General features: G+C 33.5%; 2 protein-coding genes across 4 annotated transcripts in view; one reads left to right on the top strand and one right to left on the bottom strand.

Moving 5' to 3' along the window:
• Positions 1-17,293, bottom strand: part of LOC145276566 (uncharacterized) — a 51,027-nt gene extending 33,734 nt beyond the window's left edge. The window contains exon 1 of one of the 2 annotated variants that reach the window (XR_013867957.1): positions 17,065-17,229. The gene's annotated coding sequence lies outside the window, so the exon portion shown is untranslated. Of the gene's footprint in view, positions 1-17,064 lie in introns of both variants that reach the window. The other variant, XM_080127763.1, reaches the window with a different exon arrangement.
• LOC145276553 (uncharacterized) overlaps positions 10,531-21,240 on the top strand; it is a 62,715-nt gene continuing 52,005 nt past the window's right edge. Inside the window, exons 1-3 of one of the 2 annotated variants that reach the window (XM_080127749.1) lie at positions 10,531-10,765; positions 13,631-13,684; positions 19,990-20,022. In XM_080127749.1, coding sequence (XP_079983875.1) covers positions 10,717-10,765; positions 13,631-13,684; positions 19,990-20,022 — 136 coding nt within the window. In that variant the 5' untranslated portion in view covers positions 10,531-10,716. The remainder of the gene's footprint in view (positions 10,766-13,630; positions 13,685-19,989; positions 20,023-21,240) is intronic. The other variant, XM_080127756.1, reaches the window with a different exon arrangement.

Here is a 21,240-nt window from a genome sequence, read left to right on the forward strand (position 1 = left end):
ACTGCGTCCAATTCTGACGATTAAGTTGGAAAAGCTAAAAAGAACCGAAAGAAACATTTATCGACGTTTCTTTTTTTATCTTATATAAGCAGATTTCAGCCAAATCTGAATTGAAAGAGAACATTTTCAACTAGTATTTAAGAACGAAAGCAATGTGTCTTTCGCCTAATTAAAAAATAAACAAGAAATAAATTAGAAAGATTGGTACGAGCCGAGATTTCCTCTAAAGTTGAATATAGCCAATAGGCAGGATCTACTGTATATGTAAAACAAAATCTAAAGAAATTCGCGTTTGTGCCCATTTTTCAACTGGCCTAAATGCAGCATTCAAGGATTATCATTATATACTTCCAAAATGTTTTACAAAATTAAATGGAAACAAATTCTTTTCAGAAATTGTATTCAGTGATATTTCCTTATAAATTTCTGTTGAAGAAGAAAGTTTTAAATTACTATGTATATATAGACACATTGCGGATTATACATTTTTGAAAGGTTTGCTTTTGGTGTCAAAGTCGCGCCTGCAATTTTCTAGCAAATTAAGGACTCTGTGCTAAATGAACTTGATTTTACGATCACTTACCTGAATAGCATCTTAAGAAATAGTACAAGGAAAAAGTGAATAGTGAATACTTAATGAAAGAAATACAATATCTGGGTTATATAGATAATAACAGCAGGAGGCTAGATCTTGAACGAGACACAATATTAATGGCATCTTCTGAAAATGTTATATCTCTAGGGTTTCTTGGAATTAGTAAATTATTACCAAGCATTTGTTCCAAACATGGGTAACCTCAATGCTTTGCTTTAACATAGATAGAGTTTGGGAATGGATACCCGAATGCTAGGAGGCATTCAATAAAACTATTAAAGTTCTAACGTCGGACTTAGTCTTCACATACTGTAACTGGAACCTCAAAATCATAGTTGCTAGTGACCGAAGTTCATACGGAATAGTAACATGCATTCTTCACAAAATCGATTCTTAAATCAGTGATAACGGAAACCAATTCATGTCCACTAATTTTAAAGATTTTGCGAAATTTTCTAAATAAAACAGATTACGACCCCGTACCATCTTGGATCAAACGGTCAGGGAGAACGTTTTATTGACACATTGAAAAAGCTTGCAGCCCTCCAACTAAAAGAAACTGTATCAGTTTTTACAGGTTTATAGGATGAGGCGAAACGCTAAGTAAAATAATGTTTGCCCGAAAAATAAACCTGTGTTTGAAAAACTTCCCCCTTAAACGAACAAAACATGGGCGAACATTTATAGAAAGAAATGAAACAGTACATCTCAGGTAAAAGATATTTAAAAACAACGCATCCTTCTGGGAACATGGTATTTTAGAGAAGAGGATCGGAAATATGGTCTATATAATACGAGGTTCTAAGTTCTTGCATAAAATGTATGTTAATCAAATCAGAAAGTGACACCGGCAGTAAACCACAGGAAGTAGATGTAGTAATGAACATCATTAATGGCACCTTTGATCTAAATATATCCCAAACAGCCCCAGAACAGCAAAAGAAAATCAAAGTCGCCGAATCTTATCGTGATCCATTCTCGGAGAAAATGATTCTCGTGTAACGTGACTGTTGCATCAGTATCGTTTACCTTTTGTAACGTGACCATTACGCTTGAACCGTGTTCATTACAATTGAAACCTCTTTCGGACCCCCACGCCGTCCAACACCGTCGCAAAGGAACAAACAAACAAAAATAAATAAATCCGACTTTTCTTTCTTTATAGACATAAGTCACTTATTACAGTTTTCTTTTTCTCTCACCGTCTCGATGCCAGCTTGAAAGTCTCTCGCTACCACATTTCCATCTAATCTGGTGCCGCGTTTCTCTTTTTCCGACCGCAAGCTGGCCGCAGCCAGCCCATTCTCACCTTCACTTTACACGCCCGTCCTCTTCGGTGTCGACTTTTTTCTTCCCAACTGCGTGGTGCCCTTTTTTCTTTTTCTTCAGACGCAAGTCCGAGCATACTTGCCAATTTTGCATACGCGTTCAAACGCTGCTCCTGCTGCTAATACAATCGCTTGCCATTCATCCTTCGTCTGCTGCTGATATTTTCGTGGGCACTGACGAGTAAATGTGCCACTCAGTGTTATAAATTTATTTGCCCTTGGTAGTTGAATACGAAGTCGTGTTTTTTTTTTTTCGGGCCCCTACCCGTATAAAACAATTGTACGCACACTGTTTTATTTAAAATCAACTGAAGAAAACAAATAATACACGCGTTTACCTTTGCACGGTAGTTTACATTTGAAAAATATTTATGAAATAAAAAACAATTACAAACAAAATATATGAACAAACAGAATAACTATTATGTTTCGTTTGTATATTTTCAAATCTTTTCTAAATAAACTATGCATTTTTAAAAAATTTATTATGCCTGTGAGTCAATATTTAATATAACTTCTATGCTTATTTTATAAATTTGAAAAGGTTAGCCAAAAAAAAAAAAACGTTGTTTAAAACCAACGCTGGTACAGCATCAACTCTAATTGATAGTTGATTAATAAAATTAAACATTTTTTAATTAAACAAAAGTTTAAAGAAATAAATGTGTGTACCTGTCTGCCGACTCCGAAACGAGGGAGCCGATTTTCAAACAAATTTACATGAATGTACTTTATGTGTCTGGGGGTGTTCTTGTCCAGGTTTTCTATCAGAATGCTTCCGATCAGTATCGGAAATTAATAATATAAAAAAATTAAAGATAAAAAAGGAACAGTTCGATTGTTTGGTTTTATTTTTTTACAAAGGAATCACCACTTATCAAAGCCCAGAGGCCACTCGAGGATAAGGGTTAAAGAGTGTACAGTAGTAAAAAGGACAATACCACAGTAATCGTTAGAAGTGTAAATTTGGTAAATTGGATTACTTAAGGAGAACGGCTTATCAAGAACTTGTTTACGTTGGGCTTGAAGACGACCATATTGTAGTCAGAAGGAAAGCAGGCGAACGGACGAGAGTCTGCAGGTGTGCAGTTCTAAGAAAGAAGCTTTGTTCATGAAATCTACGTTTAGCTTTATGAAGATACTAATCGTATGCTCGTGGACAATAATAACTCCAGCAATATTATGAAGTTCAAAAATGGAAATACATTTGGACTGATTATTTTGACTATTATACGACCGAACATCACAAGTGCATTTTAAAAGTTTTTCACGGCACAAACACAAGGAACCAGCGTATAAAATACAGTATGGTTCTTTAATAAGGCATAGGCGTGGCGAAATAAATGTTTTAGTTTAGAGCACAACTGAACCATGATATTTGACTTTTGCATTTAAAACTTTAATTCCAGCCGTTATTTATAAAAAATAATTTTATAAAATCTTCAGTAGATTCTCTACAGTGCAATGTAGAGTGCAAGTATTGTTGATTAAGTCACTGCGGGAAAGCATGTAAACCTTCCTCCCGGTGCACCGCAGTGGGTTCCCGATTAGAACAAGTAAGTAATCGGTTTGATTGAAAATGTCGATTTCACCGATTTTGATGACAATAAAAGTATTGGAACTGTTGAACATTCGTTCATCCTCATTCAATCTCGGGCAACGTCGGATCTTCTTGCTAGTTTACTTTAAAATTTAAATCGTATTATTTGTGTGTGCGTGTGTTTTTTTAAATTATACAAAATCAATACTAGGAAAATTTTCTAAATATGATATTGCAAAATGTATGCTAATTCATAGAATTTTTTTTGTTTTTTTTTTTCAAATGTATAGAACTAACAAGTGTGCGTTTTTATATTTTCTTCCTGCTTTTGTTTTAATTCTGTAGTGTTTTGTCTTTGGAAGAAGAAAAACATATAGAATGCTTGAAACTCAAGAACTGACGCGAACGAAGTAATATTGACAGGCACGAAACTTGTGCAGTTAAACACACATAAAAAATGCATTCACTTGTTCGAAAAATAAATAATAAATAAAGAAACAATTACGCGCACAAACAAATAAAGATAAATTTCAGAGCCGCAAAGATTTAAAAAAAAAAATACGCCCGCGCAAATTCTGCGGGAAACAAAACTTAAAATGCGTTTTTTCGGCGGACGTAGTTGAAAGCATACCACGTGACAAATGAATGCACTTCCCAAACAATCAATGCTCAAAGAAGGATTTAATTTTTAAACCTTTTTTCTCACATCGCCTGGGAGTCAATCGGCAAATACTTAAAGGAAGTCACTTACTCTTTCTCACTCAGCGCTCCCCACTCTGCATTCCTCACTCTTCGCTTACTGCTCTTCGCTCACTTCTCTATTCACGTCAACGACTCCGTTGCTATGTATTTTTCTGTAAGCATGAAAAAACACGATTATCCACGTGCACGGACACACACAGAGAAACACTTATCCACACTCACGCGCGCACACCTCGAATAATGCAGATATTCAGTCGAATGGGTCTGGAACTGGGAGTATGCCTTTTCCACAAGCGACGGCGAGTTGGAGCTCGATGAATACTCGGCGGATTGCGGCGATCAGGCTGGCTTTGGTGTCGTAGGATGTCATGTTGGAGATGTTCTCAACGTATGACCAAACGAAGTAGTCTGGCAGATTCTGGTCCGGGGAGGAGGGAGCCAGTGAGAGAAGGATACAAAGTCGTAGCAGTCTCTTTAGATTTGCACGCTGGTGCCAAGTCCTGATGCTACACACAGGGTCTGTCAGCAGGTACCTAATTGCACCAGGGGGTCACCACACTCGTCAGCACATCCAGGTACACTTTGGTGTTGAATTTCAAGCCGGCCTTGAAGAAGTGAGGTGGCATGATGTGGCCATAAATTGAGACAACACCAAAGATCATGACCATGGCCGGAAACTTCGTTGAGCTATGCCCCCAATCGTTGAACCGTCCGGATTTGCATTTTAAGGATGCTGGCAATGGTCCTGTTTTCATAACTTGGATCAGTAGAAAGCATGAGTTGTACAGCGGCACATCGCCGATCTCGTTCGTTGAACATTCTGTCACATTCAGATGACTCCTAGAGCTCTTAGGATTTGCACACAACCGGTCAACTAGTAGATGGTCTGCAACAAAGAAAACCGGTTTTCATCAAACAAAAATGGAATCATGTCGTTTGATCTAGTGCGACAATTTTTATCGTTTCACCCTGTTGATTGCGCATTTTCGGAAATCGTATCTTTACAACGTAGAATTTTATATGTTTTGCATTTGTGTTGCATGTTTTAATATATATTGATTATAATTCAAAAACTGATGAAGAATAAAGTGTCATGGTATGGGTTTCAGGTCGTTAAACACCTAAAATATGTGTCGCACGAAGTACGTACTCTTTCCATTAACATACTTGTAAAACTTGTCTTTACAAAACTTATATAAAATCTAAGAAGTATGACGTGATTTGCTCGAAGCATTTTTAAACGGATAAGAAGTGTTTTTGAAGGCTTACAATGCAAGAATATACAGTCGTTATGAGCATATAAATAACTAAATAATTCTATAAATAATTCAATATTTTTTTTATTTATTTATCTAAATTTTCTTTTTTCAATTGTGGATGCTATTTATTCCATAAGTCCTTTCGAGGGTATAACTCATCGTCAGTGGAGAAACATATCACTCTCTACGCTATCAATTGTAAAGTGGTTGTTTTATTTATATTTAAAAAAAAAAACAGATTTCAGCTAAATAAATAAAAAAAATATTGAATTATTTATCATATATTTATTTATCTACTCATAGCGACTGTATATTCCTGCATTGTAAGCCTTCAAAAACACCTGATATAAAATCTATTACGCTGTTGGCGAATTGAAAAATAACATATGCTCTAGTAGTGGGACGATTATTTGGAATTGAATCGGGAATCGGGAAAATATAACTTTTTAGGGTATCGGAATTGGTATCGAATCGGTAAAAATTGTGCCTATATTCCGATGCCGAAAACGATTCCTTTAATTGTCGATTTTTATTTGACTTTATTTAAAACAAATTTTTTCACTCTTGGTAGTAATGAAAAAATAATAAATATTTATTGATTTTAAACTACGAGTAAAACTAAAATCTATAGATCACTCGCTCCCACAAGTGTATTTTTACGCTTGAAAAAATATCTGCACATTTTAATTGGGTGTTTTTGTTTTACGGCATATCAACCCTTTTCAGGTTATTCCATGCCGAATCCAAAGATTTTGAAGAATTTTTTTTAAACAGAATATCGGAATCTAAATTTGAATTGTGGCAGGTAAAATTTCTGGGATATCTAAGGATTTGAAAACTACACGAAGTGATACAATCTCCAACAGAGAATCCTAACGACCCCGAATTTCTCGAAAAGAACGCGAGTTTTTGCAGAAATGATTCAATGCTTAGACGATAGAAGTCTATCTTTGACTATAAGAGACGCACTGTATGACGGACGGAAAGCATTGAACATATTAAGAGAACATTATTTATCAAAAGGGAAACCGAAATCACTATATACAGAACTAACGTCTCTGAAATGTAATGAGGATGAAACTATTACCGACTACGTTATAAGGGCAGAAACAACCGCCAATGCCTTAAAACTCTCAGGTGAAATAATAAGCGACAGCTTGCTGATATCAATGACCCTCAAGGGACTTCCAGCCGATTTTAAACCATTTACAACTGTTATAACTCAGAAAGACAAACCCATAAATTTCAGCAAATTTAAAGTGGCATTGCGCAGTTATGAAGAGACTAATCGAATGCTCGTGGACAATAATAACTCCAGCAATATTATGAAGTTCAAAAATGCTTTTCGAAAGCAGACACCATCAAATTACGCACCTCACCGCAACGTGTTCCCCAAAAGTAATTTTCCAAAGAAAAAGAATAAAATTTTCTGCCATAATTGTGGACGACCCAACCACAAAAGTTTCCAATGTCGATATAAACACTCTAAAATGGCCTCTGTAAAAAACGTTGAGAACTTTGAGGAAGAACATACATTTCTATTCACATGTAACTTTGATAATACCACAAACGGTAAAAAATCTCCTTGTAGACTGTGGTGCTACAGCACACGTTATCACCAAGGAATCTGATTTTATTAATTTTGATTCAAACTTTAATCCACAAAGTCATTTTGTCAAACTTGCCGACGGTAGTCAAATAAATGAAAAGAGGTGATGCTAAAATATCCCTAAAAAATGATAAAGGTAAAATCTGTAACTGTATTCTAAAAAATGCTCTGTTCATACCTACATTTAAGCAAGACATATTTTCCGTGCAGGCTGCAATTAAACAAGGCGCGAATATAAAATTTGGCCAAAACAAGTCAAAATTGATATACCCCAATGGAACTGTAATTGACATTAAAGAAAATGACCGACTATATTATTTAAAAAGTATAGTTTCCTCAAAAACTGCCTGTCACGACTTGGAAACCTGGCATAAATTTCTAGGACACTGCAATACAGCTGATATTAAAAAAATTACAAAATGTAGTCGAAGGCATGAAAATAATACCTTCAGACGATCTCCCCAATTGTGATGTGTGTCCACAGGGGAAAATGACAAAAGATATAAGCCGAACGCCAGACGAAAAAGCTACAAAAATTCTCTCACTTATGCATTGTGACTTAACAGTTCCGATCATCCCGATGGGGAGAAATAATCTAAGGTACGTTTTGAACTTTATTGATGATTTTTCCGGTTTAATATGCTTTATTTTCTAAAAAAACAAATTCGATACTATCCTCGCCACTAAGAAATAGTTAGCTGATATTGCCCCTACGGTTCAGTAAAATGTATTCGCTCAGACAATGGGACTGAATTTACTAGTAAAGACTTTGAACTTCTATTAATTAACCACCGTATTAAACACGAGAAATCTGCGCCATATCCCCCCTTCCAAAATGGCACCGCTGAAGGGCATGGCGAACCGTTTTTGAGATGACAAGATGCCTACTTATCGAATCGAAATAACGCATAGTTTATGGACGTACGCTTTTATGGCAGCAGCATATATCAGAAATAAATCGTTGAATAATAGGCTAGGAAAAACGCCGTATGAAGCGTTTTACGGTGTAAAACCTAAAATGAACAGAATGCATCTATTTGGTTCTGATTGTTTTGCATTTATAGAAAACACCAGTAAACTAAATACTAAAAGCAAAAAAGGTATTTTCGTAGGTTACGATAACAATAGTCCGGCATATTTAATCTACTTTCCAACCCAAAATGCCATAAAAAAGGGTTAGATGTGTAAAATTCAATGATACATTAAATTTAAAAAATGGCGATCCAGTGGATGAAAAACGTGAAATATTACCTAGCATCTTAATCGATCACAATGAAATATTAATAACGACGACATTTACAGCAGAACTTTTGACGAAAATATTAAGCAGACACGTCGATACCCAATAAGGAATTTAAAATGAAAAATAAAAATTGGGCGTGGAAATTAAATAAACCTTTATATAGACTAAAACAAAGTGCACACAATTGGAATTTAACACTCCATAATTATTTAATAGTAGACGCGTGCATGTATACCAAAAATGTAGGTAATAAATTGTTGATTTTGTTTTTTGGGGGGTTGACGATATATTACTCGCCTCAAACTGTGACAACACTTGAAAAGATGTTAAAAATGAATAAAATAAAAAAATATATAAATGGCTGATCGTGGACGACTGTCATGGTTCCTCGGTATAAAATTTACCTGTGAAAATGAAACTATAACTATGAACCAATCACGATATATTGAAAAAATTCTGCTCAAGTTCGGAATGCAAGATTGCAAGCCGCGTCAACTCTCGTCGAAATGGACATGAATAAAAATATAGGGACCGAAACAAAATCCATAGATAATCGAATATACAGGGAAATGGTAGGGAGCCTGGTCTACTTGATGACCGCAACTAGGTCTGACATATGTTACACTGTAACAAAGCTATCTCAAAACTTATCGAAACCGACAATTAAGGACCTTAATCGTGCAAAACAAATCCTTCGTTACCTAAAAGGATCCAAGGAACAATCTTTAAGATTTAAAAAGTCTACATATCCTCTAAATTTAGAAGGATTTTCAGATTTAGATTGGGGTGACTCTGAGGATAGAAAAAGTATAAAGGGGTTTTGTTTTAGACTGTCAAAGACTGGACCTATAATCTCTTGGAAAACTAAAAAGCAACAAATTGTTGCCCTTTCTACTTGTGAAGCAGAATATATGGCTCTTACTCATTTCGCGCTGGAGGCAATTTTTCTGAACAACCTTCTAAAATCTATTTTAAAACCAGATCTAAGTAAAAAAAAAACTATAGTAATTCATTATGATAATCAGAGCAGTATCTTATTAGCAAATAATTCTATGATTCATCAAAGGTCGAAGCATATTGATATCAGATATCATTTTATAAGGGATGAAATAAGTAAAAAAATCTATTACTCTTACTTATGTGATGTCTGAAAATAATATAGCCGACATTTTTACTAACCCTATAAAAATAATAAAATTAAGACATTTTATAACCGAACTTTTTGGAATCTAATTATGAATAAATCTCTTTTCAGAAACCCAAAAAGAGAAGCATGAACAGTCAAAATCACAAAAAAAAAAAAAAAAAATTGTAAATTGTCCCAGGCACGACGTTAAACTGCGACCATTTCTACCTTACTAACCAAATTAACCAATGAGAATAAAGACAAATTCCCCCAAAATCAGAAAAATAAAACAATTATCTTATTGGTTTATTTTTATTTGTTCATTTATTTGTTTATTCTTATTTTTATTTATTGATTTATTTTTCTTTCCTTTTCGCAAGTCAAACCAAAATTGAATCCGAAAGGATTTTTCCATTATATCAAAAAAAGGGGGGGGGTAAAATGTTTTTGACTCCCAATGGGGGTAGTTATTTATTTGGTGTCCACCACACCAAAATGTGACACAAGGTCGGATGGTGGAAATAAGCAAGCTTCCCTAAAGGAGGGCCACTCTTGCCTCATCAAAAATTGCCTGGGCACTCCCGTCGGCATTCCCGGTAGGGGCACCTCAGGCGGCAAGCAATTAACTTGCCCCACCGGAAAGCCCGGTGGCAAGGCCTGGGAGGGTAGACTTCCTAGGAAGTACCCAAGCGGTGTACCTCAGTCCGACAGGTGTAGGGCCGAATCTCGGCTCCCCTAAAGGAGAGGCACTCCTGCAATTGTAAAAATTGCCTGAGTAACCCCGTCGGCATTCTCCGGTAGCGGCGCCTTAGGCAGTAAGCAATGAACTTACTCCACCATGTGCTTTTACGGTAATCTGGAAAAAAATCACAGCTCTATAGTTAAATATTTAGAGATTTATAAGAATCGGAATCGGTTATTGTATCAGAATTGGGAATTTAATGCGGAATCGGGAAAAATATTGGAATCGTCCCTTCATAAGTGTGAGGAAATGGCGTGGAGGGGAATTGTCTCTTGTTTAATAAATGAGTATAGACAGATTCTTAAATAAATATTGCAATGGTCACGCATAAAGATCAGAAACGAAACGAAGATAAAGCTGACAAACTTTCAATCATTTCTCGTGACAACTTTTTACACAGAATTAGTATTCTGTCCGTGACAACAATTGTTGAAAAGCAAATTGGGGGGGGACAAAAAATAAATGACGCATTAAATTGATGGGGGAAAGAAAGAGGATGAATAATTGTGTTGCATTGCCTTTAAATAGTTGAGAAAGAATTTGTTTTGCAGATTTTCATCTGATTTGCAACCATGAAGAAAGCAACTATTGTTTCTTGTTTGATATTCATCAGCTTGTCAGGTGAGTAGCCATCCAAGTTCCTTTCGATTCTATTTCTACTTCTTCTTCTGGGTGTATTATTATTAGTAGTAGTAGGAGGAGGAGGAGAAGGAGGAGGAGGATGGCAAGGTAGGACAGAAGTGTCATAACGACTAAACAATTGGAACATAATCGTCCGGATTTGGTCGTCATTGACAAGGTCTAAAAAAACTGGCAGATTGGACACTTCTCAGACAGGAATGTGAGAGAGAAGGAGAATGAGAAGTGGAGCAATTATGCTCCATTGGCCTTGAAGATAAGGCGTATACACGGGGTTAAAACACAAATAATCCCGGTCGTAGTTGGTACACTAGGAGTAGTATCAAGTCGTCTGGAAGGACAATTGAAAAAACTACAAATCCCCGATGTTTTAGGCGGCCTTCAAATCTCTGCAATTATAGGTACCACCAACATCCTTAGGAAAACCCTTGATCTTTGAAGCTTCTGGTTTGAAGCCGGGATTAATCTGGAGATTAACGTCTAACCGCTGAACATCTACAGAATGCCAACATCAATATATTACGTATGAATGAGTCCCTTGTTGAATTTCCACAGGTCCGCTAGTTATTATTATTACTATTATTATTACTATTATTATTACTATTATTATAATAATCATCAAATCACTAGAAGTTTTCTCACAGGTTAACATCGAAAATTTCTCTTTGAGAATAACCTGTGGTCTTCTCTGGAGACTAAATGACAACAGATTTCCAGTACTCACCACCTCTTTCGATAACCTTTGCAAATTATTCTGCGTTATCCCTATAGCCGATTATTATTATTATTATTATTATTATTATTATTATTATTATTATTATTATTATTGCTATTTTTTACTATTATTACTATTAAGGGGAATCATCGCAAATAAGATTAAGGTAAAGACATTTAAAAAAAAATGCTTTAAACTGTTCATTAAAATAAAATAATAAATGGTGCTTGTGCAAACACGCTTCAGGAGCAAAAGTTCGATTTCAAAGAACTCATGTACAGGTTAGTTAACAAATTCAGGTCCCTAAAAAAAAAAAATACAATAAAAATAAAAAATTAAAAAAAAAATTAAACTTCACCAAAAAGACCACCCAAGCAATTTAAAAATATTAAAATATTCAAAATTCAAAATTATAGTCGGTTTTACGAGTATTTTTATATTTTATTTCCAATTCATTTGTTAGCATTTTATATTGAAGGAAATTCAAAAGTTAATAAGTTACATTTTTATAATCTAAATCAATTCATAAAATCATATTTTATTTGTTCCAGTCTTCAACTTTATGAAAAAGAAAAATGATGTCGATCTCTAGCAAAAATTATGAATGAATGATTTAAGTGCAAGGTTCTTTTTACCAAATTGTAATAATTAGATCAAAACCAGTTTTTCAATTGATTTTATCAAATCATTACTAAGGAAGATTCAAGCGACTACATTAATTATTTTTTATGATATAATGTATTTTCATTATAAAATATACTATGAGATAAAGCATCTTTTTATAATAAAATCTATTTACATAAAAAAGTACTATGAGAAAAAGTATCTTTTTATAATTAGATTTATTTTCATTATAAAATATACTATTATAAAATTTATTTTTATATGATAAAACATAGTTTCATTATAAAATATACTATAATAAAAATTATCTTTCTATCATATATATATATTGATATAAAAATCGTACTAGGATAAAAAAAAGTATATTTTTATAATAAAATGTTTTAATATTATAAAATCTAATATGATAAAAAAGTATATTTTATGATAAAATCTATTTACATTATAAAATGTACTATCAGAAAAAGTATCTTTTTTATAATAAAATCTATTTACATTATAAAATGTACTACGATAAAAAGTATCTTATTATAATGAAATCTATTTACATGATAAAATGTACAATGAAAAACCTATCCTTTCATAATAAAATGTATTTACATTATAAAATGTACTACGAGAAAAAGTATCTTATTATAAAATCTATTTACATGATAAAATGTACAAGGAGAAAAAGTATTTTTATCATAAAATCTATTTACATTATAAAATGTACAATAAAAAATATATATTTGTATAATAAAATCTATTTACATTCTAAAATGTACAATGAGAAAAAGTATCTTTTTATAATGAAATATATTTACATGATAAAATGTACAATGGAAAAAGTACTTTTTATAATGAAATCTAGTTTAATGAGAAAATTTACAATGAGAAAAAGTGTCATTTTATAATGAAAGTCTGTTTTTTCTCACGAATTATTATCCGATATTTATGTAATACATCTTTAATCTTTTAATCTTTTAATATTTTTGTTATGATATGGGATAGAGCATCTTACTGGATATCAAGGATTAATTCTCTAATTTAGAAACTCTAAGCGAGAGATCTTTTGGGGATTCTAACCATCCTCTTCAACACAATTGTTTGCATCTCTTTTTCATTTATTTACCCCGGGTCTATGTTTCCGGTATTTTTGAAATTCTATTTCATGAACCCGTTGATCCTATGATTGCTGGAATGATGAATTTCTTCATAAGATTCCTGTTTCTTTTTGTGTTATACATAAAACCTTTGTATTTAGTAATCTTCTTCTTCTTCTTCTTCTTCTTCTTCTTAACTGGGATTGCTACTTTCTTCCTCTTCTTTCCATATCACTGTTCTTCTAGGTACGTAGCATGATGGATGGGTATGATTTATTTATAGTCTTTCCTTAACGTAGAACTGAATGTATATTTAATCTTAGAATCTTTATTATCGTAAGAAAATTGTCATCAACCGAGTATATATGCTTTATTAATTATAATTTTGCAAACAAAATATATCTATGTATTTTGATTTTTTAGGCTGCATGGGCTATTTTCTTCACGACAACATGGAGAACATTCCATCTTTTTTTGGTAAGATGTTACATTCTACAATCAATTAGTCAATTGTTTTATTAAAAATTTATATAAGGGGAGATAATTTTTATTTTTATTTTCGATTCCCTTAATATTCTATGAAATATAAGTACAATTAATGCAGGACACTTGAATATAGAAAAAGAGAAGTTTGAATATAAAGTTATATTTAGTCTTGTGGGGTATATGCGAAAGGGGGAGGGAGACGTACCGGGCGTATCTGCATCGCTCTTTGGAAAAGAAGAAGGAAAGGATGGCTAGCTCATTTATATATACGAAGGTCATCTTGGGAAGGCAGGGCATGATGGGAGAAACTATTTTTTCCTCCTTTTTTTCTAGATAGGAGGATATAAAAGCTGGGGAAAATTCCCTGGAAGGCACAAAAAGAGAAGAGTCGTGAACATTTTCTCTTAAAGTATTTTGTGTTGCTGACGTTCAGAGTGTGCGGTGTGACATTGGTGGCGAGAGGCCAGGTGTGGTCGATTGGAAAAGAAGAGGGCAGAAACGTGCTGTTGTCGAGCGAGTGACTAACTCCTTCCCGAACCCCCAGAACCGAATCCCGATTATAACTGTTAGAAGTCTTCTGACTTATCAAAATCAGCATAACGATATAAACGTTGTAATCTATATATATATAAAACTGAAGATCTGTGTATGTATGTGTTTAACCGTTAAACTCTTAAACTACTTGGCACATATCACTGAAATCAACAGGAAATAGTAATCGTACGCCAAACATCGTTTATAACGAGTAAAATCTTTGTTTAGATGGATGAATAACGGGTATAGTAATATGCCAGCAAGTTTAAATGCAAAATGTTTATTCTAACTTATCGACATATTTTTTATTAGTTTTACTCATACGAAAATTCAATCATAGCTAGAATTGGGTTTAAATCTTTCTTATCTTTCTGTCGGGTTATCTCAAAGGGTAGGGAACACGGCTGGGGCGTAAAATGTTTTGGTTTCGATTCTAGCTGATGGTAGCCAAGTCATTTTTTTTTTTAACTTTTGAAATTAGTACTGTATATATAATATTCAATAGAGAATCGGCTTTGAAATAATAAATACGAAATCTGCATGAATTAAAATATATTTAAGCGTATTTTACGACTGGCAAGATCGGGCGCCCTACCCAGCTAGTCATTTTATAAGTCATGTCAGTTTCAAGTATTGATTTTATTGCACAAATGTATCACGTTTTATTGAGCAAAACACCGATTTGAAATATAAATATACACATATTTTGCTACTTTTAAACAAGGTTGTTTTTACAAACTATATATGAGTTCATATTTTTTGGAACCCTCTACTGTTCTCATTTTGAGTGTCATTTTCACAACGTTTCGGTCGATGTAACCTCAAACCTTTCTCAGGTGTATCTTGTTGAACCCAGGAATCTTTCCGTCGAGACTCGGGAATCTGCACGGAATTTCAGATGAAACACTTTATTAAATCCACAGGAGTAGTATGCTCTCGTTCCGTCAGGCATTACTGGGCAGAAGGCCTAAGTAAGTCGAAATTTTGCGGGCGAAACTCAACATACAATTGCAAATCACATAGAACTTCTACTCAGTCCAAAGTATCCACTGAGTATCCAAGTATCCAAATAATAAAGCTAATATATCACAATTCCAAAAGTTCAGAAGCATATGGATTCTTGGATAATCTAATATATAAAAGGCTGTCTTTCTATCTGTCTGTTTGTCTGTCTGTCTCCATATTTTTAAACGCTATCTCATCTGGAACTAAAAGTCGCAGAGCGGCGCCAAGGGCCTCAAATGATTGGATTTTTTATGGGTTATATTTTTATGGGTCTTTAACCAGTTAAAATAGTTTTTAAGGGGTCAAAAATGAGTCAAAATTGAAAAAAAAATCGTTATACATTTTGTACATTTATCTTAGTTTATTTTTAATTTTTAATCAGTTCATATATTAGTACAGTGGTAAAGTCACCAGCTTTGTATGCTACAGTTTTACTTCCGGTTTCGCTTCTAGCTGATGGCACTCAAATACATTTGTTTTGCTACTTTTGAAATCGTGACTCTATAATGATATATATGAAATCTGGACAAATTAAATATCATATTAAAGCGTATTTTACGACCGGGCAAAGCCGGACGCCTCAACCTGCTAGTATATCCCTATATATAATAAGAGAGACGCAGTCCCCCCCCCCTCTGGACCAAAATACCGTAGGTTTACAACAACCGATGGCACATACACATTTACTTATTTAACTATAGAACGACATTTTAGACACAATAATTTATAATATTAAAACATTACATTTATTCCTAGGAACGACATCATCATCATCGTCATAACCTACAGAGGAAGTAATTCCAATTTTATCCCCTATTCCATAAGTCATCTTACGACCTCATTCTTCACCGCATGAATTTATTCTATTTCTTACTTTCCTGTGCCTACGCCGACATTAACTGGATACTGAATTCATACGCATCACATACGCTTACACTTTTCGTCTACAGAATTAATGATGTCTCCCTTTCCGTATACACTGGATTTCGATTGGCTGAACTCTAAGCATTTCTACATTCTAGATTAACGACATCAGCCTCAAAACCGAACGCTCACTTGCATTTCAATATGGTCTCTTCCGATTACATACATACGAAAGAAAACCTTCTGGCTTATTACTTATCGCATTAAACACACCGACAACACATTACACATGTATTTACACATTAAAAAACGTTACTGCGTGTGTGTGTGTGTGTGTGTGTGTGTGCCATTAAACTAATAAACCATATAGACTTCCGCAAGCGTATGCTTGTATTTACATACATACACGTGCGTTTGTGTGTTTGTTTTTGTTTGCTTGAGTGCGTCTGTGTTTGTATACGTGTGTGTATGCGAGTGTATTCGTGTGTGTGTATGCGTGTGTGTATGTGTGTGTGTGTGTGCCATAAAATTATCAAGTCGCGTAAACTTGGACAAGCGTGTGTTGTTTATACACATACATGTGCGTGTGTGTTTGCTTTTGTTTTGTTTTTCTTGCGTGCGTGTGTTTTTGCTTTGAGTATTTGTATGTGCTTGTGTTGCATACTGGGTGTTATTTTCAGAAGGGATGACGTATGTATTTGTTGTTCGTGTTAGTGTGCAGATATATCGCGTATATATAAAGAGAGGGGCAGGTTTGTATATATAAAGATACAGAGTACATGTTAATACAGGAGAGCCGACGGCATGTAATACACAATAACAGGAGATTTGATATATAGATAGATAGACTGATAGTTAGAGGAGATAGTGTGAATGGGAGTGTTTCTATAACACTGACACATATATTTCTTTACCTATTTTTGAGATGAGGATTTTCACAAAGTTCTTATAATATAAATTCACAATACCTTTCTGTTGTTGAATAACATAACACGAAGACGCAGATACAAAATTATGATGATGTTCGTTTATTCCATTTTCGACCGGTCAATGGCTTTGCATCAAGGAATTCAAGTTTCTACATGGTCCTTTCTTTCTCCCCTTCGCTTCCAAGGTTCCAATTCAGCTCTTTCTCTGACTCCTCTCTTCTCCTCTAACTGACTGACTTCTTACCCTTTGCCAAGCTCCAACTATATTGAAAACTCATGACGTCATTGCATGACCAACAGGTGCATATCAGACACGTGGCCTGACACGCCTCACGTTTCTACAAAGCCTCTCTAACCTAATTTTTGATTAACCCACTTTACAAACATTTTCCATTGTCCGTTTTTAAATTCCTTATTTTTATTTCATTTCTTAACAGAAAAAAAATTACATCATTACATTCCTTTTTCAATAAACAGATATCAAACTATTTTATGTGAACTAAACAATGGTAATTCTACATTCCATTTTCAATAACATTCTGTATTAATTATTTTAACTTATGATCGGAATTCTCAATTCCAAATCTAGCTTCGCAAGTTCGAATCCTCGGCTATCTCATCTCATATTTACTCACTTACAAGAACAGGCGGCTGTTCTTTAACACTCGTGTGTGTGTGTGTGTGTGTGTGTGTGTGTGTGTGTGTGTGTGTATTTTCTTTATACATATGTATTCGTTATGTTAACATGAATGTGCAGCATCATAACAGATACTACACTTACAGCCCTGGCCCGAAAACCAACTTATTATTATATTTACTGTTTCGGAGACGTTCTTATACGTTTGTGAAACATGGCCCCCATATAGTAACGAAGTACAAATACTAGAACGACTCCAGCAACTGAAACTAAGGCAAATATACATCTCTTAGGAGAGCTACTCCACCAACACAGAAGTGCTGGACAGAGCTTCGGTGAGTAGCGTCAAGACCATCATCATCCACCGCTATCACCTCCGCTGGGCAGGACACGTCCACAGGATGGATCCTTCCAGGCTTCCTAAGAAAATTCTACATGGCGAGCTGGCCATCCGGATCAGACTACAAAGAGAACCTAAAATGCGCTAAAAGGACCAGCTAAACCCTAACCCTGACACTCACCAACATCAGCATCTCCTCATGAGAAAAACTGCCAGGGACCAAATGATGTAGAACAATATATATCGGTATCATGGACTCCGAGGAAAAGAGGAGGGAGAATGAAGAGGCAAGAGACAAAGAAGAGGGCACTGTGAATGATCCTGTCCACCTTACCCTCTGCTGTCAACACTGCATGGGCCTTGCAAGCCATTTCAAATGGAAACATCTACCGTGAAGACTGGAACTCACGACAGAACCTGATGCTCGAAAATCAGTGGGAGATTTCAACGATTGTTAAGTATAATATAGATTTTTATAATGCTTTTAATTTTAACATAATTTTCAGAAATATTTATGGTTTTTTTTCAAGCTCCATTGCGTTATTTACGAGGATGTTTAATATGCTTACTAAAGAAATGTATGCCTATATATATATATATATATATATATATATATATATATATATATATATATATATATATATATATATATATATATATATGAGCAAGTATTTAACAAAACATGTTAAAAAAACACTTTGAAAAAGAGTTAAAACATATCTAATTTTAAAAAAGGAAGCACAAAACAAGTAGATAGTCCTTAATCCGCGGAGTTTCGAAGAAATACTTTCCTTCTCATAACAGGTAGGAATTAGCAAAATGCGGGATCGGATTTTGCTTGCAAAAGTATTATATATATAGATATATATAACTACTTCATTTACTCACATAAAATTAATATACGAAAGTACAAATTTATGCATAAACATTAAGTATTTACTTCAACAGTGCTCAATACGTAGGTAGAGCTAGTTAGTAAGTTATAAAATATATATGACGTTTAAGCTACACTGAATATTCCGCGTTTCATCCACTCTAGGATTCTTCAGACTTATGCTATATATATATATAAGAGGGAAAGGTAGTTATCTTTAGGCATTGCTTGAAAATAAATGTGGAGGAGTATAAAAAGGCTATAGCAATGCAGGAAATCTGGTGTTAAAATAACATTACATATAGACAGAAATGGACAAACGAAAGAGGGTTTTGTAGAGTTTATTATTTATGCCATCATATATCCATTAATTTTCCAGAGTAATCAGAAATGCAAGTCAGTAAAATTGATTTATTGCTTGATATAACCAGAGTGGTGGAAGTCTTTGATATTTCAAAAATATAAAATAGAAATTTTCAAAAAGAAAGGGGCCAAAATTGTTATAACACGGAAAATATCGTAGAAAACGGAACCAGAAATGGGTAGGTAGTTGAGCTGTCAAGCTGAAGTATGAAATTGTGAATTAGTTCGGTATACTAATCATTGTGTTATTCGTGAGTGCTGATGTATAATTTTACTGTACCCATTATCAACACAATTTAGTGTTATTTACTCTTATTTTTTAAAATTTATTTTTTATTTTATTTGTTAATTTATTATTGGATTTGATTTTTAGCAAATTAGAATCAGTTTATGTTTTAATCCAAGCCGGAAGTGGAAGTGAAAGCGATATATATATATATATATATATATATATATATATATATATATATATATATATATATATATATATATATATATATGTGTGTGTGTGTGTGTATGTATATATATACATACATATATATATATATATATATATATATATATATATATATATATATATATATATATATATATGAATATATGTTTTCAAAATGTTTTCATCTCTCTCTCTCTCTCTCTATATATATATATATATATATATATATATATATATATATATATTGATTATGTGCACAAATAACATAAAATATAACTATGACAAGTAATATATACATAATTATTTATTTTCAGATGAAAGTTTGGCATCGTTTACAAGCCATTCAGGTACGTGAAAATTAACACTTTTGAATTTTCTATTCCTACAGACATTGGATTTCAGGATAATAATTTTAAATAACTTAAAATAATTCGACTTCAGTATTTAAAGCAACTTTAAATGTTGTATGTAGCATATCATAATATTCTGTGTAAATCCGTCTTTGATGAATTTCAATAAAATTTGGTATCTAGCAGATAAAGCTATTTAAGAAATAATTAATTTTATTATATATCAATCTAATACTATTGCATAGAACAATTTATGCAATAATTCTGAAAATTGTTCATTTGTTTCATTCTCTAATTCCTTTAATTCTCTTTTTAATAAACTGTACATAACTTTTTATATATATATATATATATATGTATATATGTATACACACACATATATATATACATATATATACATATATATATGTATACACATATATATATGCATATATATGCATATATATATATATATGTATACACATATATATACATATATATATACATACATACATATACATACATATATATACATACATATATATGCATATATATATACATACATATATATAGACATACATATATATACATATATATATATACATACATATATATATACATACATATATATACATATATGATGGTGATGATTGCAACGTCTTGTCAGACGAGTACCACTCCCTCACACATTTAAAATCCATGAGCCCAAATGCCTGATGGAGTATCTATACAAATATGATGTTACAGAGTCTTTGCTTTGTACGACAGCTAAGTCTCTCTCTCGGTTCAAAATGTTGAGATCCAGCAACAAGCAAGAGCAAGATAGCCAGCAACAAATTAAACTGCAGACCAGCTTAATGTGGGTAATGGTCTTCCGCTTTATGGTTTTTTAAATCAGAGATTTGCTTCTCCTAGAAAGGTTTCCTTCACCACGGCTTACGGGAGCCCTCTCCACCCCAATACACATATACACACACACAAATATACACAGTGCTAGTTGGCCGTTGACCCAGAAAAAGACTTCATTCGCCCTTTGGAAGGTCTTGTTTTTAATCCTTCAGGGAGACTAGCCGCCCTCCTCACCAAACAAGTCTGGTGGGGGAACCAGTTTAGTCGCCGGTGACCCGACCATGAGGCAGGTAGTACTGGGTTACATGGTACCAGTAGCATATGACATGACCTGACATACATATATATACATACATATACATACATATATATATATACATACACATA

Source organism: Euprymna scolopes, chromosome 1 (genome assembly GCF_053919585.1).
Source record: "Euprymna scolopes isolate OS-2025 chromosome 1, ASM5391958v1, whole genome shotgun sequence".
In the NCBI taxonomy this organism is placed as follows: domain Eukaryota; kingdom Metazoa; phylum Mollusca; class Cephalopoda; order Sepiida; family Sepiolidae; genus Euprymna; species Euprymna scolopes.